The following is an 18675-nucleotide window of genomic DNA, read 5'->3' as shown; positions in this document are numbered from 1 at the left end:
GGTCACTTAAGCCCAGGAGGTCGAGGCTAGTGAGCCTGGGTGACAGAGCAAGGTCCTTTCTCTAAAAAATAAAGAAGTCAACGAGAAGATTAAAGCAACAAGCTGGGCCGGGGCCTCCAGGGACACTCGATGGCAAGAGAGGGGCAGGTGGGACAGCTGCATTCCTCAGCGGTTCTCAAACAAGTGTTTGGCCCCAGAATCCTGCAAACACACACACACACCTGAGACGCTCCGGGATTAAAAATGTGGCTGGGCATGGTGGCTCACGCCTCTGATCTCAGCACTTGGGGAGGCCGAGGCAGGCGGATCACCTGAGGTTAGGAGTTCAAGACCAGCCTGGCCAACGTGGTGAAACCCTGTCATAAAAAAAAAAAAAATGGATCGTGCAGCCAGGCCGTTAGCAGCAGGGGTGGTGGGAGCTGAGCCCAGGGATTTGGTGTGAAGCCCCCGATGGGGCAAGGACAGGCGGCTCCGTGGCGCACCAAGCAGGGAACCCTGAAGGATCCTGGCTCTCCTGGAGGTCACCCTCTGATGCAGCCTGAGGCCTGAGGCGTAACAGGGAGTGGGTGGATGGAGCAGAGAGAGGCCGGGTGGAGGGGCGGGCCCCCATCTCCGTTGCATGCGGCTTCTGTGTGAAACCTCACTTTTAGGGAAGGTTCTGGAGCAAAAAGCCAGTTCTCACAGCCTGGTGAGTGTCCAGGGCAGAGGGACTGGGCTCAGGTGGGTCCGAGCTCTCCTCCCAGGGGGTGCTGGGCCTGGGTGGGTGCTGCGTTGGGAGCACAGCTGGCTCACCTGGCAACCCCATCTCTAGCCTTGTCAGCAGCTCCCACACCACCTTGCAGAATGGCCACCCCGGTCCACATCCCCGTCAGCAGAAGTGTGGCTCCTGGCCAGGCTTGGCCGGTGACAGGCAGTTGTTCCCACACCTCCCTGAAGACCTCAGTGGCAGGTGTCTCTTCACATGGGTGTGGGCGATACTTGAAGCGATTGGAAATGGTGGAAAGACGTCAGTTCTGCAGCTACCCTCAGAGCACCGTGGACCTAGAATGTGGCCCCGTGGCCCCCACGGCGCCTCGTGGAGCTGTTGAATCATTTCTTCGTGAAAAGGAAGGGAAGCCGAATGCTCCGTGTGCATCGGAAATTTACAGCTGCAGATTCGGTTTCCCTCCATTTCCCATTTGGCAATGGGGTGACGGTGCTTTTGTAACGAAATAGGTGTGTGTCATGTTTGTAAGTGTTTACGCAGTACTGAGTGCTGGGGAGACCCACACACAGGCCCCAGCCCACACGCCCCAGGTCCTGGTCACAGGCAGGTCGCCTGGTGGGGACAGGTCGGGACAGCCATGCTCACAGCCTCTCTGCCAGGGCTTGGCCTCCTGAGCCTTCATTTTCCACCTTGTCCATGAGTCTGGGGGCAGAGGACAGCTCAGGTGCCTGCTGCCTGTCCTGGTGAGGCCCGGGGGTCCACAGGGACTGTGCCACTTCAGTGCTCGGCCTGGTGAGGCCCGGGGGTCCACAGGGACTGTGCCACTGCAGTGCTCGGCCTATTAGACCGCTGCAGCCTCAGCCTTTCCAGGCCAGATCCTCCCCATCCTTCGCCATCAGCCCCAGGTGTGCCCCTGCAGCCACAGCTGTGTGACTGGAGCTCTCTGTCCCTAGCTTTGCCAGCACCGAGTACCAGGAGGCCCTCAGCAGGATTGCCCAGGTCGTACAGCAGCACCAGGAGGCCTTGGTCCCTGGACAGCCCCAGCTCAACGTGTGCAACTGGGCAGTCATGGTAAGTGGCTGGTGTGTGGGCGGCTGCCCTGTGCCAGGCTGCAGCCACCCACCCGGAGCCCCAGATGAACCGTGGCCAGCACAGGGCGGCGGAGGGGAGGCGGGGGCAGTTCCAGGCCTCCATCCAGGACCAGGGCCCTGGTGTCTCAGTGTCCAGGATTCAGGGTGCTGGAGCCAAGCGACTTGGGACCAGTGCCACACTGCACCAGGGCTACTGCAGGTCCCAGGGCGTCTGCCCAGCTGAGCTGAGACTGGGCAGCTCCCAGGCCCCTCTCCTGCCCCCCTGCAAGTGGTCACTGAGAGTCAGCAGGGTGCACAAGAGGGACCAGGACCCCTGGTCCTGGACTCCCACATGGGCATGGGCAGCTTCTCCCTGCTGGGTCCCTAGACGGTGCCCAAGCATCAGGCTCTGCAGGCACCGCAGGAGGCAGGAACAGCGCTGCCCAGTGGGCTCCCAATGGTGCAGGTGCTGCTCTGTGAGTGGCGGCGGCCCCTGGGCCCACCTGCCAGGTTCCCACTGTGCCTCCCCCATGCTGGGCCCGCCTCAGGGATCTTGCATCAGACCTGATGCCACTCACAGGCACCAGAGCAGCCCCTCCCTACGGCCTGACAGGATCAGGCCATGTTCACCTGCAGGAGAGAAAGGGCCTCATCACCCCAGCCTTGGCTGGAAACACGAGCACAGACATGCCTCCATCGTTTAGCGGAAGTCAGTTCAAGCCACATCTCCTTGTCCAACCCTGGGGGCCGCCGCCGTCAGGGCCTCTTGGGACCAGCTCTTCTGCCTCCTGCTTGGGGGCCCCATGGGGCGGGGTGTGGGTGGCCCAGCCATCCTGGGTGTGCAGTGGCTGCCAAGGCCCGTTTCCCAGCTCAGCGAAGGAGGGTCCCAACAGACACCGGCCTGACGGCTCCTTCAAACGGGACACGTGCAGCCCTTTCCAGTCAACAGTGACGCAGCACACAGGTCTGTGCTGTCGCTCCTGGGTGCTCCAGATGGGCTGGGTGTGGCTGCCCACAGCCTCTGGACCCTGCGAGGGAAACTGAAGGACATGGGGAACGGAACCCCTCGGCAGTTCAGCCTGGGCTTCTGCTGCGTGGGGAAGAGACCCCGCTGATGCCCCGTTCCAGGGCCAGACCTGACTACAGCATGGGAGCCACCAGGTGCCCGCCATGCCGTGGAAAGGGAGGTGGAGGCTCTGAACAGTTGGGAGCCACAGTGCGGGTCTCGGGTGAACGTAGAGGAGAGCGCCAGGCATCGGGAGTGCCTCCCAGCAGTGAGGACCATGGAGGGAAAATGGCCTCATCCTTGCCCAGGGACAGTCCACCCTGCAGGGTCATTCAGGACTGAGCAGGGCAGCGGGTGCCTGGCAAGTTTCACCATAGGAAGACATTTAAGGCCCCTCCTTCAAAGGGACCTGGGCAGCTGGCATCCCCACCTCTGGACTCAGCAGTGGAGCCAGGAGGTTCCTATCTCAGGACCACTGAGTCTCAGGCCCCAGGAGCCTGGGTCCACTAGCCGTGGAGGAGGCCTGGCCTTCTGCCCTCCACGCCCAATCCCGGCCTGTGCTGCTGGGTCCTGTTCCCAATCCCGGCTTCAGTGGCTCCACGGGCTCGGGCCACACCAGCCACGGAGACAATGGGCACAGGGCAGGGGAGGCCTGCGGCACACGGCCCGGCTGCTGCTGCCATCTCCTGGGCATTGGTGGAACTGCCGCCATCGCTGCACCTCTGCGGTCTGCAGGGAAACGTGGTGCCGACTCAGACCTGGTGAGCTGAGTCACTGGGGTCTGCGGGACCGAGACCCCACCATGAGCACAGCCATGGGGAGTTGCAGGCTCAGACTCACGCGTGTGAAGCCCAGGGCCCGGGGCCACTCGCCCTCCTTACCCCTCCCTGCCCTCTGTCCTCCAACTCCAGGCCAGCCTCAGGCAAGCCTCTCAGTGGCATCTCTGGTGCAGAGGAGAAGGATTCCGGCCACCTGGGCCCTGCTCCTGGGACAGCTGAGCAGCCTTTGAGAAATGCAGACACCCCTTCCAGATTGACACACACCCTGCGGCTGCCGCTACTACTTTTGGGGTTTGGGAGCAGCTTCCTCATCCAAACCCAGTCCTGCTCTGCTGGCCAGAGGGGCAGGGACACTGACGTGGCATTTCCCGCTGCTGCCCAGGGCCAGAGAGTGTCCTTAGCACTGTGTCTGATTGTGCAGCACCCAGAATCCAGTCTGTCGGAGAAAGTGCCCTCGGGGGCACGCTGCATCTGATGTGGCACACAGATGTGCTGGACGGGGGTGCAGAACCAAGCTGCAGTCATTTCAGCCAGGAAGCCTCCTCTTAGGGGCATAAGTCTCCCTTTCTGTTGCCAGGAAAAGCGTGCTCCCACCAAGCGAGCCTCCCACTAAGCAAGGCCACGCTGTGAGGTCCACACACACACCCAGGGAATGGAAGGGTCGGCTCTGCCCAGCACCGCTCTGAACCCAGCCCAGCAGCTCAGCGAGGACCAGCTCCTCCCTGGGAAAGGCTCTTGAGGCTCCTCCTGGGAGGACTGCCTGCCCATTCTAACGCCACTGGCTACACTGAGGGCCTCAGCTACTTGGCAGTTGCAACCCCCACCCCTGGGACCTCCCTGCTAAGTTCTCTTCAGAGCTGAGAGGCCGAGTCAGGAGGGCCCCATATCCTGAGTTCCCAAGATTCCTGGAGAGGCACCTGTGTAGCTGCGCAGCAGGAGCGAGGTGGTCCCCACACAGGCCAGCTGGATGGACGTGGGGGTTGGCCTGGGCAGGGGACACATCAAAACTGCTTGAGGCCGGGCGCAGTGGCTCACGCCTGTAATCCCAGCACTTTGGGAGGCCAAGGCAGGTGAATCACCTGAGGACAGGAGTTTGAGACCAGCCTTGCCAACATGGGGAACCCTTGTCTCTACTAAAAATATAAAAATAGTCCGGGCGTGGTGGGTCACACCAGTAATCCCAGCACTTTGGGAAGCTGAGGCGGTTGGATCTTAAGGTCATGAGTTCAAGACCAGCCTGACCAACATGGTGAAACCCCTTCTCTACTAAAAATACAAAAAAAAAAAAAAATAGCTGGGTGTGGTGGCACACACCTGTAATCCCAGGTACCCGGGAGGCTGAGGGAGGAGAATCGCTTGAACCCGGGAGGCGGAGGTTGTGGTGAGCTGAGATCGCACCACTGCATTCCAGCCTGGTGACAGAGTGAGACTCCATTTTAAAAAAACAAAACCAAAAATGGCCAGGTGCAGTGGCTCATGGCTGTAATCCCAGCACTTTGGGAGGCCAAGGTGGGTGGATCACCTGAGGTCAGGAGTTCGAGACCAGCTTGGCCAGCATGGTGAAACCCCATCTCTACTGAACCTTTGTGGGCATCTGTAACCCCAGCTACGCAGGAGGCTGAGGCAGGAGAATCGCTTGAACCCAGAAGACAGGTTGCAGTGAGCCAAGATTTCGCCACTACTCAACCCTGAGTGACAGACACTCTTATCTCAAAACAGAATTTTCTTAAAAAAATGCTGGGCTGTTGTTGAGTCCACAGGAGCTTGAAATAATTGCATGTTCTTTTTCTCAATTTTCATTTCCCAGAACTGGGCACCCCCGGGCTGTGAGAAGTTAGGGAAGTGTCTGACGCCTCCAGAATCCATTCCCAAGAAGTGCGTCTGGTCCCACTAGCTTGTGGGCCCAGGCCAGGCCTGGGATCTCCGGCCGGGCCTGCACATGCCTGGAGGGAGGACAGTTCTGGCCTCAGTGCTTCCCCAGCCCTGCCCCAAGCCAGATGGATGGCACCTGCAACCAGCAGGGGACTGCACAGCTCCACCTGCCCAGGACCTGGCCCTGGGGTGTACTCGGGCCTCCTCCGATCTCAGGAGCCTGCCATCTCATGCCTCTGTGAACCCAAATATCTGAGACAGGTCCCAGTCGACTTAGAAAGTTTGTTTTGCGAAGGTTGAGAACATGTGCCTGCCACACATCCTCAGGAAGTTCTGACGACATGTGCCTGAAGCTGGTTGGGTACAGTTTGCCTTTATACATGTTAGGGAGACATAGAAGGTCAGTATGTACAAGACATACATTAGTTGGGTCAGCCTTCCGCTGAATACACAGTTGAGTGTGGCTTAGTGAGTCCAAATTTTTACGTACACTATGGGGCAGGGGAAGGAATCAGGTAAGCATTTGTCTTGGGAGCCCCAGAGGGGTGACTTCGAGTCCCATCTGTCCTTTGTCCACAGGAATTTCCTTGGGCACTAATTGAGGAGGCATGAAGTCTCTTACCACTGTAGCTGTCTTGTTTAGAAATAAAGTGGAGGCGGGTTTGCCTGACTTAGTTTCCAGCTTGACTTTTTTCTTGGCTTGGTGATTTTCGGGTTCTGAGATTTATTGTCCTTTTGCACCTTCCCAGCAGCTGCCAAGGATCATGCACAATCTCCAGCCGCCTCCCGGCCCAGCCTTCTCCAAAACCCAACGCTGCATGCCCAGCCTGAGGGCATCACCCACGGCTCCCATGCCAGCCCAACAGCCCAGGGTTGAAGGCGACAGGCCCAATTCTGTGTTGAACCTTCCCCAGTCCCCTCTTCCAGGAACCCCCACACCCCACACCTTCCCAGGCCCCCTTTGGGCCATCTGGAGACAGGATCATGAGCAAGGAGGGGTAAGGCCTCCTGGGCTGGATGTGGAAGGCTGAGGTGCAGCTCACACACTTGGCCCAGTGGGGCTGCCTCATGTGGCAACTTCCACGGGGACGTGAGGATGTCAGGGTCCTCCTTTTCCGCCTTCCTTAGGGGTCTGGAGCCCAGGCCCCTGACCTTGCCAGCCCTGACGACAGCACACTGCGAAGCAGCTACTGCTGCCACGCCCCTCAGCACCAGAGTAAGGGAACCCACCCGCCCTAGAAAGGGGGCCCCAGCAGCCACAGCAGTCTCCCGCCTCCCCTCCGAAGGCTCCTGGGACTGCCTTCCATTGAGTGGGTTTCCCCCTCTGTGCTGTAACTGCCGGGCCAAAGCTGAATGTAAAAGTTGAGAAATGAAAAGTTGCAAAATGAAGAAAATCTTAGAGCACAAGGCATTTCAGCTGTGGCGATTTTTCTTTGAAAGGAAATTGTATTCTGGGGAGTTGTGCCTCACGCAACCCCCTGGGTGCGGTCTTCCTCGGGCGGGCGGCCAGCGGGATTCACAGCTCCCCATCCCAAGGCTGGTAGGGCACCTGGCCTCTGCAGGCGGACAGAGGGGGACAGGGCCTCTACCCTCGCGGATGCGTCCCCTGGCCTAGCCACGCCTTCCGGCCTTTCCCCCCCGGTCCAGGAGGGAAAGAGCCGCCTCCAACCGCAGGGCCCAACCGCGAGAGACCAGCGCCCCGGGCCGGTCCAGCCCAGGCCCGGCGTTTCCGCCCTGGCTGCTCCTTCCCGGCCCTGCACCGCCACGCTGCTCCTTGGACCCCTTCCTCACGCCTCATCCACCCCGCGCGCCAGGCTCCGCGCGCAGCATCCCCATGGGGCGAGGGCTTGGGCGAGGCCCCCTCACGCCCATCTCGAGCTGCCAGGGCCCCGGCCCACAGCCGCCTAGCTGCAGTCAGAGGCGCCGCCCGAGACAGAGACTCGCACCTCTGCCCAGTTCGAACGTTCTGCTCAGTGGTGCTTGGATTGCAAGCGCGTCTTAAAATCGATGGCGCCTAGAATTCCATGAAATACGGTACGTGCTTCCTGCGAGGGACGCCCCTCCCCGCGCAAGCCCCGCCCCTGTGGAGGCTCCGCCCCTCGCGCAAGCCCCGCCCGGCCCAGCGCAGGCGCAGGCGCACTCCTTCCCGCGCTGGCGCGGAGCACGCGGGCATGGCGGACCCCGAGCTTCAGCTGGTGGCGCGGCGGATCCGCAGCTTCCCCGACTTCCCCACCCCGGGCGTGGTGTTCAGGTGCGACCGCAGGCCGTCCTCGTGGCGCCCCGACCTACGGGCCTGCGGATGGGTGCGCGTCGTCCGCGGCCCCGGGACTGCCGGACTAGCGGGGTGGGTGGGGCGCGCGGGGCGGGAACCCTCGTCCTCCGCCCCCGGGTCCGCTGCTCTCCGTCGGCCCGGGCGTCACCAGACCTGTCCTTGGGTCCAGGGACATCTCGCCTCTCCTGAAGGACCCCGCCTCCTTCCGCGCCGCCATCGGCCTCCTGGCACGACACCTGAAGGCGACCCACGGGGGCCGCATCGACTACATCGCAGGCGAGTGCCCCGTGGCCGCGTCCAGGGCGCCTCCGCCTCCGCGCGCACCGAGGGCAGCACGTGGGCTCTGCACGTCTGCTTGGGGGAGGGCTTTTGGGGTCCTTCAGTGGGCGCCAGGACGGGCACCGTGCTTGGGATCGCCCCCGAAGGGTTGTGAGGTAGGCGCCCTGCCCACAGCTTCCAGGTCCCCAGCCCAGGACACGCGTGATCGAGTCGCAGGGTCAGTTGGTCTCCCTGGGGTGCCAGGGTGGAATCCACGGGGCCCGGCTGTCCTGGCTCTTGTTCTTTCTGCGAGCTGGCATTGAGCGTCCGCCACGTGTTGGGCCTTCTGAGGCGAAGATCACTGGATGCCCACCCAGGGAAGGGAGGCCTGGAGGCCTCCGGGAGAGCCCGAGAGGTGGCCCAGGGAGAACAGAGTGTACCTGTCGCTCTTGTCTCTTCTGGGACGTGAGAGCCCCTTCCTCACCTGCCAGGCCAAGGCACTGTCTTCCTGAGCACCCCCGAGCATCATAGCTCAGGCCACCTCAAGAGACTCCCTTTTAGACAGAAGCCCTGGGGCAGAGCTGAGGCCTGGCAGGTTTCCACCAGCCCAGTTACAGATGGGCTGCTGAGCTCAGAGAGAGGGGAGGTGACTTCCCTGGGACCTGACAGCTAAAAAGGGGCCCCTTAAAAGCTGGGCCCAGGTCTGCACTCTGACCTCGAAGCAGCTCCGGGTAGGTTAGGGTAACTCCTTAAATGGGGCACGTCCTGGCCTTTCCCCTGGAGCAACAAGGCCAGATGCCCCCGGGACTCCCACGCTGGCTGGCGAGTCACTCCCAGCTCTCACCCTAACAGGCCTAGACTCCCGAGGCTTCCTGTTTGGCCCCTCCCTGGCCCAGGAGCTTGGCCTGGGCTGTGTGCTCATCCGAAAGCGAGGGAAGCTGCCTGGCCCCACTGTGTGGGCCTCCTATACGCTGGAATACGGACAGGTAAGAGGGCTGGGGTGGCCCAGGGAAGGGCAGGGCCAGGCCACTGCCCATTCTCCACCCAGTCCAGAAGGAGTGTCAGGTGGAGCCCCTGTAGTTAGACAGTAGCCTTGGGGCTCAGGTTGAGACATGGGTAGGTTCACACAGCCAGGGAACAGCAAGGTGGGGTTGGAGCCTGGGCCCAGGGTGGCAGCTGCTGAGATCTGCACACAAAGCTGTTTTCTGCGGGAGGCTGAGGACCATATGTCACTTCCCACCCAGGCTGAGCTGGAAATCCAGAAAGACGCCCTGGAGCCAGGACAGAGGGTGGTCGTGGTGGATGACCTTCTGGCCACTGGCGGTGAGCATCTCCCGAGGCTGCTGTGGCTCTCAGGGTCTGGTGGGAGTGGGACAGGACCTCACTGCATGTCACGTGGGGTGCAGCTTACTGGTGGCCAGGCCGGCAACTTCCTCTCCCTGCGCCCTCCCCTCCCCCACCTAAGGGCTGGCCTGGAGCACCAGGTCTCTGCAGCCCAGGCCAACTGGGGACCTCCCCGTCCCACCCCCAGGAACCATGCACGCTGCCTGTGAGCTGCTGGGCCGCCTGCAGGCCGAGGTCCTGGAGTGTGTGAGCCTGGTGGAGCTGACCTCACTCAAAGGCAGGGAGAAGCTGGCACCTGTCCCCTTCTTCTCCCTCCTGCAATACGAATGACCTCAGGGCCTCCCAGCCCAGCTTCTCCAGCTGGAGCCCAGGGATGCTTTAGCCTTGGGCTATGGGTCACCAGGGACCCCGGCCGCCCACGGGAACACATCCCTTAGCTCTGGTTCAGCGCCTCTCCTGGGGCAAAGATCAACCATCCTGGGCCCAGTTACACACACAGGGAGAACACAAGTAAACAGTTTTGCCACACGAGCCGGCTCCTGTTGTTCTGTTGCCTGGGGCAGGAGCCCCAGGATGATGCCAGGCTCCGGCCTTCTGTGTGAAGCAGGTTGCAGCTGCACTCAGATGGGCACATGCTGCTTGGCATGGTGCCTGGCAGAGACATTCTTGTGGTTCTCACCTCAGGAGCTGGACCCGTCCAGGCACTACAGGAGGCCACATGGGCCTCATCTCACAGGGAGCAAGCCAGGGCTGCAGGTACAAGCCATGAGGTGGCTGATGCCACTGCGGTGCCCATCAGCTTCCACACCTAGTGGCTGGCTGTCAGCACAACTTAGGGTTCTGGAGGACTGAGGTCAAGGTGTGGGCAGGCCAGTCCCTTCCTGAGGCTCTAGGGATGTCCTACTCACCCTGCCCAGCTTCTCCAGGTGGCCAGTGTCAGGGCAGGGCTGCATCTTCAAAGCTGGCTGGTTCTGGCCCTCTCATTAAGGACTCCTGTGATGACATGGGGCCCAGCTGGATGATTGAGGATCACTTCTCAAAATTCCTAATGACAAAAGCCACCCTTTGCTGTGGGAGGTCCCAGGCTTAGAGGGTTTGGCTTCCTGCCGACCACACTCCCCCAGAGCCCTGATCACCACCCCCCTATAGGTACCGGGATCTGGCTTCTCTTCCCCAGCAGAAGCAAGGACGGAGGCGCTCACAGAAACCCATTTAATGTGGATACATGACATGACCCCTATGAGTGGCCGCCACCCACAGCTAGGGGAGCCCTGGGCACTTGGGAAAGAGCAAAGTGCCTCCTCCTCATAAAGGACAATGCTGGTGGCCCAGGCCAGCAAGCCTGAAGCCCGTGTCTGTCCAGTGGCCACGGGGCTCACAGCCCCTCCTCGGCCCGGGCCTGGCGGACTAGGCGAGCAGTGATGCTGGCCAGGTCCACGGCCTTGTCCAGCTTGACGTAGGTGTCGGTGCGGATGCGGTGGAGGCTGAGCCAGTCCGGCAGGAGCTCCGCAAGGAGCAGCAGGTGCTTCTCCATCTCCCCTGTGGGTGGAGAGGGCACTGAGGTGGGTGGGTGCTGGGTCCCCCACGGGCCGTGTAAGACCAGCCCAACCACCCAACCTCTGTGCCTGCCCATTTGCCCTCACAGCCCCATCAACCAGGCCGAGGGCAGAGGTGGTTCTAATCAGAGGCCCAGGCCTGCCATTGAGGCCCTGTGAAGGGACACCAAGCATGGGGGCTGCCAACCCCGGAATGTTGAGGCAGGGAGTGCCCTGCAGCTTTGGGACCGCCTCTGCCCAAGGACTGCAGGCAGTCATGGAAGCTGCCCAGAGGCTGCAGGTGTGGAGGGCCTGGGCAGAAGTTCCGGACTGACCCTGAGAGAAACAGCACCCCAACACACACCAGCAGGCATGCAGGGGCTTAGGGGTGGCCCCCAGGGAGGCAGAGTGCCTGACACTAGTGCAGGTGGCCAGCACCTACCGCACATCTGAACAGAACAAAGCTGTGAGACACCTTAGTCAGAAAAGTGGGGGTGCCCCTCACCCCAACCTACACGTACCGGGGTTCATGGCAGTGCGACAGCTGCCCACCATCCTGGCGCAGGCAACCTCCATGCTGAGCGCAGGCTTGCGCTCAGACACGAAGACGCTGCGCAGCACGCGGGCCAGCTCGGGCAGCCGCTCCAGGCGCTGCAGCCGCTGCTCCTGCTCCGGGCGCCGCATCATCTGCGCCAGCTGCTTCTGTGCCTCCTTGGCTCGGACCTGAAGCGGATACAGGGAGCTGGTCAGTGGGCAGCAGGTCACCGGGCCCCTACCCGCCATCAATGGCGACTCACCCGCTCCAGCAGGTCCTGGGACACCCCCTTCAGGGCGCTGGGAGAGGCAGCAGGTGGGGTGGCTGGTGGGGTGGCCGGCAGTGCTGGCTTGGGGGACACCGGGCTGGGGGAGCAGGGGCTTCTGGGCTCAGCAGAGCGCTGGGCCAGCTGACGCAAGGCCTTCTCCATCTGTCAGAGGAGCAGGTTGGAGGGGAGAGGTCACAAAAGGCACCGTGCCCCTGGCTCCCTGCCCAGGAACCCCAGTATCAAGGCCTAGGTTTGCCCAGCACACTGGGTGGTCTGTGCTGGTCAGTGCAGGGTCCCAGTGTGCTACGTCACCTGCCAGGGGCCAACTCCCCACATAAGGCAAATGGCAGAGCCAGGCTTGGAGGCTGCAGCTGGGGACAGACAGCGAATGCCAACTCTCTGGACTCCCCAGCAGAGGAGGAAGCCAGATGAGGCACCACTTCTTACACCTGGGGTCAGGTTGGCCCACCCACCCAAAAGAGGAGCCTGACAGCCTCACCCTTGGTGACATCAGGCTGCAGGCCCGGGCCAGGACCTCCTGCGCGGTGCTGACTTTCTCCATGGCGGGCGGCTGGGGCAGCACGGCCGGCTCGATGTCAGGCACCTCATCCACGTTGAAGCGTGGGTGCCATCGCGTCAGCTGGTCCTCGGGCACCACCATGGGGGGGTTCAGGGAAGCCAAGAAGGACTACGGAAGAGTAGGTAGGTGACCCTGCGCACCTCTGAGACCAGGGCAGGTGCGTGAGGGGGGGTCTGCCTATGGTCACGTCCCATCTGGGCCACCTTGGGCAAGTCACTTAGCCTCTCTACCCAGCGCTCAGCTGGAGGGAGACCACATGGCCTCCCAAGGTCAGCACTCACTGAATGCCTTGAGGACCTCCTCAGTGCCTGTGGCTGGCTCCATCCCAGGAGAGGCTGAGGGTGGTGGGGACACTGAGCGCAGGGTTAGGGGCTGAGGCAGTGCTGGCACCCAGGGCACACCCAGCCCGGCCCTACCCTGGGAGAGGGTGGCGGGGACACTGAGTGCAGGGTTAGGTTAGGCAGCGCTGGCAGCGTCTTCCCACTGCAGGACCCGGGCCACTCACCCTGTGGTGCTGCCTGACAAGCTCCACCAGCTTCTGGCTGAAGACCTGTCGCCGCTGCAGGAGGCGCGAGGCCGTGAGCTTGGGGGCTTCTCCACTGCCCTCTGTGGGGTAAATCCAGGCCTGAGCCCCAGCCAGGCTGCCCAGCCACCCACCCATGACCACAGTCCTGGGCGAGGTGCCCAGTGCCTCACCACCCTCAAAAGTGTGCCGGTCACGGGGGAAACTGAGGCCCCCACGGCCAGCACTCACCCTGCTCCAGCAGTGGCTCGATGGTGAGCTGGTAATCCGACCTCTTCACGCCATCCTTGAAGGTGGGGACGCCGCGCTCCTGGCGGAAGTGGTAGGAGGCTGGGTACACAGTTTTGATCTGGCCGAGGTTGCGCTCCTCAAAGCCCCTACGAGAGGAGGGGCCGGGTCAGGAGGCAGCAGCCCAGGGCCCACCCCGACTCCAGGGCAGCCAAGCCCACCCCGAAGCCATGCACCTGCGTATCATGTCCTGGACGCCCCGCTGGACCTTGGCGAAGGTGGGCGTCTCGGAGCGGTTGTGGAGCATGCCCACGATGGTGTCCATGCTGCGGAACATCTCCGCCAGCACCTGGTACTTATAGGGCAGCACCAGCCCCGGTGGGCCGGGCTGGGCCAGGGCATGGAAGCGCTGGTAGGCCGGCGCCTTCTCGCCACTATCAGGGAGGGAGGAGCCTCGTGAGAAGCAGCAGGGGCCCCACCCCTCTGGCGCCACAGCAGGCCCCTCTGCCAGGGAGACCCTCTGCTGGGGCCTGCCACACACGATGGCTTTTGCGGCCCTTGCATGCCCACCAGCCCTGGCACCATTGGGGGTAGCACTGGTGACGGGAAAGGCTGGCTGCACACCCCAGCTCTGCCATTTCCACATGGTGCCCTCTGTCCTCTCCCGGCCCGGTTTCCTCGGCTCTCAGGGGCAGAGGCAGACCCCAAGATGCATCAGGAGCATATGAAACCCACCAGAGCCCCCGAGGCAGGAGCTGCCGCCCACAGGAGGGAATGAGGGCACAGGGCCAGCGGCACCCAGGACCTTTTCCTCAGGGCTCTGGCTCCATGCCCTGATGACCCCACCACCTCCCTCCCTGGAAGGAGCAGATCTGGGCCTCTGCCAGGCCTGCCTAGCCACCCCTCCCTGCAGCCTGGCCTTTCCGGGGGCCTCCTGGCCACCTGCCAGCACTCACCATGGCTCCTCAGGGCGGCCCTCGGCCTCCGGGGTGCGGGACTCCCCAGCTTCATGGGCACTGGCCTTCAGCGCCCGGACCCTTGCCCCCAGCTGCCGGGCCCGTTGCAGGCACGATCGGAGCTCAGAGATGGTGTCCTTCTAAGGGATATGGGGACAGGGTCGGTCAGCCGGCACCGCTCCGCAGCGCTCAGCCCTGGCCTCTGCCCCAGGCCCCGCGTCTCACCTGGCCCGGCCGACCTGCTGCCGGGGCGGATGTCGTTATCTTCTGGCACAGAGATGGACCGGCTGGGGACCCAGGGGCCTCGGGGGAGTCAGGAGCTTCCCTGGGGCTCCCTGGGGAACTGGGACTGGAAACCTGGTGGGAGGAACCCCGAAGATGAACCCATGACGATTCCTGGTGGCTCTGCAGAGGGCCCCGCAGGACCAGCAGCCGCGGAGTTAACGGGATGGGCGCGGCGGGGGCGGGGGTCAGGGCTGCCCGACGGCCGAGGTCTGCGCGGAAGAGACAGCCCTGCCTGTCCCGCCTCCTGGGCAGTTTCCAGGACGAGCCCCTCGCCAGCCCCGCGGAGAAGTGGGACTTCCAGCCGCGTGATCGGGTCCCGGCGCAAGTCCCGCAGTGACTCCTCCCCATCTCAGGCGCCAGCCAGGTCCCCCCGAAGCCTGGCCCGGACTTGCCCCGCGCCCCTCCCCCTCCTGCCTCAGTTTCTCCGCCCCAGTCCCCCGGCCTCAGTTTCCCCGAGCCCCGCCCCCAATCGTCCGGCCTCAGTCTCACCGCGTCCGCCGACAGCCGCAGCCTCCTGCGCGCCGGCGGCCTGGCCTGGTCGCGTCCGGGGACGGCGGAGGGGCGGGCGCGCTTGCGGCTGCCGCTGGTGGCGGGGTCCAGGGCGCGGGGTGCGGGGCTGGGGGTGCGGCAGTCCGGCTTCGGCGGCGCGATTCGGGGCCCGGGGCGGCGGCGCGCGAAGAAGTCGGTGACGCGGCGCTGCTCCATGGCGGCGGAGCGCGCGGCGAGAGTGGGGAAGGCAAGGAAGAAACAAGAGAGGAAGAGGCGGGCGCAGTTCCCGCCAAATTTCCCGCGGGCGCCCCGGCCCCGCCCCCCGGCGCGGGCCGAACCAACGAGGCGGAGCATGGGGGGGAGGGGGAGCGGGAGGGGACGCGCATGCGCGCTGGTAGGCGCGGGAACCGGCTTGGCTGCGCGCATGCGCCGACGTGCGGCGGGGGACGAGCTGGTGGGTGACGTTGCGCGTGGGACTTTGGCGCGGCCTCCGAATCCCGCACGTGGCCAGCACTTCCCCAGCGCGGTCCCTCCTGTTCAGAAGTTACTGGTCTCGCGGCGGCGTCTGCGTGGTCCGGGCGGGTCTCGAACTCCCTGCCTCGCGGCGCGCCCGCCTGGGACTGCCGCCTCCCAAAGCGCTGCGTGGCTCGCTGTTTAGAGGGTGGATTTGCTGTGTGAATTATTTCCCGGTCAATCTAGTAGATGGAAGGAAAAAAAGGAAACACACTGCTTTTAACATGGCTGAGAGTTTAGAGCTTTAGATCCTGACACCTAAAGCGCGTCCGTCTGGACACGGCCTCGCCTGCGGGTTGTCTGCAGAGCCCGAGCTCCAGAGGCGCTGAAAGCCGCCGGCAAAGCGGTGCGGGCCGCGGGCCCTGGAGGCCTGGGAGCGAAGGGGACGCGGGTGGAGGAGGCGAGGGCTGAGAGAAGGACTTCTATTTCCCCATTTTCCAAGTTTTCTGTAAAAGAGCATGAATTGTGCCTTTATTTTTATTTTTAATTTATTTTTTTTGGTAAAGGAACAGAGCCGGTTTGGTGATTCAACTGCGGCTTGCACAATGCCTCAGAAGTGCCCTGCGCAGTGGCTCACGCCTGTAATCCCAGCACTTGGGGAGGTCGAGGCAGGTAGATCACGAGGTCAGGAGTTCGAGATCAGCCTGGCCAACAAGGCGAAACCCCATCTCTACGATGAATACAAAAATCAGCTGGGTGTGGTGGCAGGCGCCTGTGATGCCAGCTACTCCATATCCAGCAGTCTGAGCAACAGAGACTCCATCTCAAAAACAAAACACCTGTAATCCCAGCACTTTGGGAGGCCAGGTCAGATCACGAGGTCAAGGGTTCAAGACAAGCCTGGCCTACGTGGTGAAACCCCATCTCTACTAAAATACAAAAATTAGCTGGGAGTGCTGGTGCACACCTGTAATCCTAGCTACTCGGGAGGCGGAGGCAGGAGAATTGCTCGAACCAGGGAGAAAGAGGTTGCAGTGAGCCGAGATTGCGCCATTGCGCTCCAGTCTGGGCAACAGAGCAAGACTCCGTCTGAAAAAAAAAAAAAAAAAGGAAACAAAAAAAACCTCAGAAGTGAGGTGGCTCATAAAGTGGGGTCGAGGCAAGGCATTTGTTTTCCATCTGTATTTGGGTGATCAGCGTCTAGACCTGTGTTTTGCAGGCAGCTGGTAGCAGATTTTTATTGGGTTAAGAAATAAGTGTAGAAAACTGAGACACATGTTTTTAAGGCTCTGTTTTGTTAAAAAGTGTTGTTTAGCACTTGTGCTCTGGGCCAGCATGCAAAATATGGTTTGTTTGTTGTTGTTTTTTTATCGCCCAGGCTGGAGTGCAGTGGCCTCCGGTGCAGGATCATAACTCACTGCAGCCACCATTCCTGGGCTCAAGGGACCCTTCTGCCTCGGCCTCCCAAGTAGCTGGGGCTACAGCTGTGAGCCACCATGCGTGCCTAATTCTTTGTTTTTTGTAGAGACAGCGTCTTGTCATGTTGCCCAGGCTGGTCTTGAACTCCTGGACTAAAGCAGTCCTCCTCCCTCGGTCTCCCAAGTAGCTGGAGCTACAGGCGTGATCCACCACACGTGGCCTATAATGTATCTCTTCAGTCAAAACTGGTTGCAGGTTGGGGCAGGAATTGGCCTGGAAGGAGCATGAGGGAATTTTCTAGGGTGACAGAAATCGTCTATATCATGACGGGTTACATAGGTGTATGAATTTATCAAAATCCAAGAGTATATTAAGATTTGTGTATTTCATGGTATGAGGCTGAAAGCCAAATCATGAGCAAATACTGAACTCTACTCAGTGACATGCATGGAGAAGTGTTAGGGATGGCAAGTGCCTGACACTCTGAAGTACCTCGAATAAGATGGATAGAAATGTGATAAGAGCAGGCCAGGCACGGTGGCTCATGCCTGTAAACCCCAACAATTTGGGAGGTGGAGGCAGATAGGTCATCTGAGCTCAGGAGTTCAAGACCAGCCTGACCAACATGGCAAAACCTCGTCTCTAGTAAAAATACAAGAATTAGCCAGGCGTGGTGGCAGGTGCCTGTAATCCCAGCTACTTGGGAAGCTGAGGCAGGAGAATTGGTTGAACCTGGGATGCAGAGGTTGTAATGAGCTGAGATCGTGCCATTGCACTCCAGCCTGGGAGACAGAGTGAGACTCCATCTCAAAAAAAAAAAAAAAAAAGGCCAGGCGCCATGGCTCACGGCTATAATCCCATCCTTTTGGAGGCCGGGATGGACACCATTCTGGCCAACATGGTGAAAACTTGTCTCTACTAAAATACAAAAACTTTGCCGGGCATGGCGGTGAGTGCCTGTAATCCCAGCTACTCAGGAGGTTGAGGCAGGAGAATTGCTTGAACCTGGGGGGCGGAGGTTGCAGTGGGCAGAGATCTTGCCACTGCTCTCCAGCCTGGGCGACACATTGACACTCCGTCTCAAAAAAAGAAAAGAAAAAGAACAGTAAGGAAGATTAACATAGAGTCTCAAGGGGTAAGTAAATGAGATTATTTCAGCTTACCTGGATGTTGGAAATTTTTTAAACTAGAACGCCTTGAAAGGGTGTATTTCTCATTGTGGGTTTTGGACAAAGGAGTTTGAAGGACCTGGGACCAGACAGTCTCCAGCAGGGCCGTTAGCTCATGAAGCACCTTTGTGAAAAACGGCTTGACTGGCGGTGTCAGATTGGTCTCAGCCCCTGCTGCCCCCTTGGCCAGGAGCCTTGTGCATGCCTGAACTTGCACAGCTCTGCACGGCAGCCCTGGATCTTGAGTCTCTTCAGCTGTGATGTTCCATTCTATTAATCAAAGATGGGGATCCTGGCTCTTCTCAAAGTGGGCAGAAAGTGATCTGGGAGTCATAATGGAACACAAGCCAAATGGAAGGCTGCTATGTATGAAAGAAGAATGTGTAAAATGTTAGAGCTGTAATGGGAGCATAAATTAAAGATACAGCCTCTCAGAACCAGCTGCAGTAAGGGGACCTTGTAAATCCTTTGCATCCTAGCGGTTTATCAGTGGGAGGGAGCTGTTGCCTCCCCTGCTGACTTGGTGGCTCCCCACTCTCTCACGTTGAGAGGATAAACAGCTGGTCTCAGAGAGGCATTAGCCACACCTTACCGAGAGCAACTACTCCACCATCTGGCTCCCAGTGCAACTGTGTGGCCCGTCCCTGCCTTCCATAGATAAGCTGATGGGTAGGACGCTGCCGCAGGCCTCCCCAAAGCCTTCAAAAGGCCAAGCCCACTCCAGCATCTCATCTCTCCTGCCACCCAGCAGCCTGAACCACAGGGCACTGCACTGGGCTCCTGGAGCTATGCCGGGGGCCGAAGTTAAGCCCATTGTCCTGAGAAACCCCTAGAGGCCACCTCAGGATGGGGGCCTCCTTCCTGCCTGGCCACCACCTGGCTGCGTGATGTCAGCACAGCAGCACCTGTGGCCACTGTCCTCAAGGGG

The 18675-nt window shown here is 61.1% G+C and overlaps 3 protein-coding genes across 21 annotated transcripts in view; 2 read left to right on the top strand and 1 right to left on the bottom strand.

Moving 5' to 3' along the window:
* Window positions 1-6844, top strand: part of GALNS (galactosamine (N-acetyl)-6-sulfatase) — a 43788-nt gene extending 36944 nt beyond the window's left edge. For 6 of the 18 annotated variants that reach the window (XR_013530302.1, XR_013530298.1, XR_013530291.1 and 3 more), the window contains 2 exons: window positions 1660-1777; window positions 5369-6103. Coding sequence is in view for 7 of the 18 variants with exons in the window: in XM_078357982.1 (XP_078214108.1) it covers window positions 1660-1777; window positions 5369-5455 (205 nt within the window). In the remaining 11 variants the exon portion in view is untranslated. Of the gene's footprint in view, window positions 1-1659; window positions 1778-2645; window positions 6104-6182 lie in introns of those variants that run through there. The other 12 variants (XR_013530301.1, XR_013530299.1, XR_013530294.1 and 9 more) reach the window with 5 other exon arrangements.
* A 725-nt stretch (window positions 6845-7569) lies between these two features.
* APRT (adenine phosphoribosyltransferase) lies at window positions 7570-9838 on the top strand. The gene is made up of 5 exons (XM_035282647.3): window positions 7570-7684; window positions 7875-7981; window positions 8816-8949; window positions 9208-9286; window positions 9495-9838. Exons 1-5 carry the CDS (start codon window positions 7605-7607, stop codon window positions 9635-9637), a joined length of 543 nt encoding a protein of 180 aa, XP_035138538.1. The 5' UTR covers window positions 7570-7604; the 3' UTR covers window positions 9638-9838.
* Window positions 9839-10505: 667 nt separating this feature from the next.
* Window positions 10506-14973, bottom strand: CDT1 (chromatin licensing and DNA replication factor 1). 2 transcript variants are annotated; one of them, XM_008986372.5, is made up of 10 exons: window positions 14707-14973; window positions 14158-14289; window positions 13933-14072; window positions 13213-13410; window positions 12980-13125; window positions 12731-12831; window positions 12145-12333; window positions 11640-11807; window positions 11364-11565; window positions 10506-10846 (listed from the first exon to the last, which is right to left on the bottom strand). In XM_008986372.5, the coding sequence occupies exons 1-10, from the start codon at window positions 14920-14922 to the stop codon at window positions 10683-10685; spliced, it is 1656 nt and encodes a 551-aa protein (XP_008984620.3). In that variant the 5' UTR covers window positions 14923-14973; the 3' UTR covers window positions 10506-10682. The 2 variants fall into 2 exon arrangements, with proteins under 2 accessions (XP_008984620.3, XP_035138537.2); XM_035282646.3 differs by having other exon boundaries at window positions 13933-14069.
* Between the last annotated feature and the right edge of the window lie 3702 nt (window positions 14974-18675).

The sequence above is a fragment of the Callithrix jacchus genome, chromosome 20 (assembly GCF_049354715.1).
Source record: "Callithrix jacchus isolate 240 chromosome 20, calJac240_pri, whole genome shotgun sequence".
Lineage (NCBI taxonomy): Eukaryota > Metazoa > Chordata > Mammalia > Primates > Cebidae > Callithrix > Callithrix jacchus.
The sequence above is the reverse complement of the archived record's forward strand: the minus strand, read 5'-3'. Positions and strand labels throughout refer to the sequence as shown.

Bases quoted from the DNA above. Each gene is read 5' to 3' on its own strand.
- APRT (XM_035282647.3), top strand. From the start codon at position 7,605: ATGGCGGACCCCGAGCTTCAGCTGGTGGCGCGGCGGATCCGCAGCTTC. The intron at 7,982-8,815 runs GCGAGTGCCCCG...TCACCCTAACAG, and splicing joins CCGCATCGACTACATCGCAG to GCCTAGACTCCCGAGGCTTC. The intron at 8,950-9,207 runs GTAAGAGGGCTG...CTTCCCACCCAG, and splicing joins ATACGCTGGAATACGGACAG to GCTGAGCTGGAAATCCAGAA.
- CDT1 (XM_008986372.5), bottom strand. From the start codon at position 14,922: ATGGAGCAGCGCCGCGTCACCGACTTCTTCGCGCGCCGCCGCCCCGGG. The intron at 14,073-14,157 runs GTGAGACGCGGG...CATATCCCTTAG, and splicing joins CAGCAGGTCGGCCGGGCCAG to AAGGACACCATCTCTGAGCT. The intron at 13,126-13,212 runs GTGCATGGCTTC...CTCCTCTCGTAG, and splicing joins GTCCAGGACATGATACGCAG to GGGCTTTGAGGAGCGCAACC.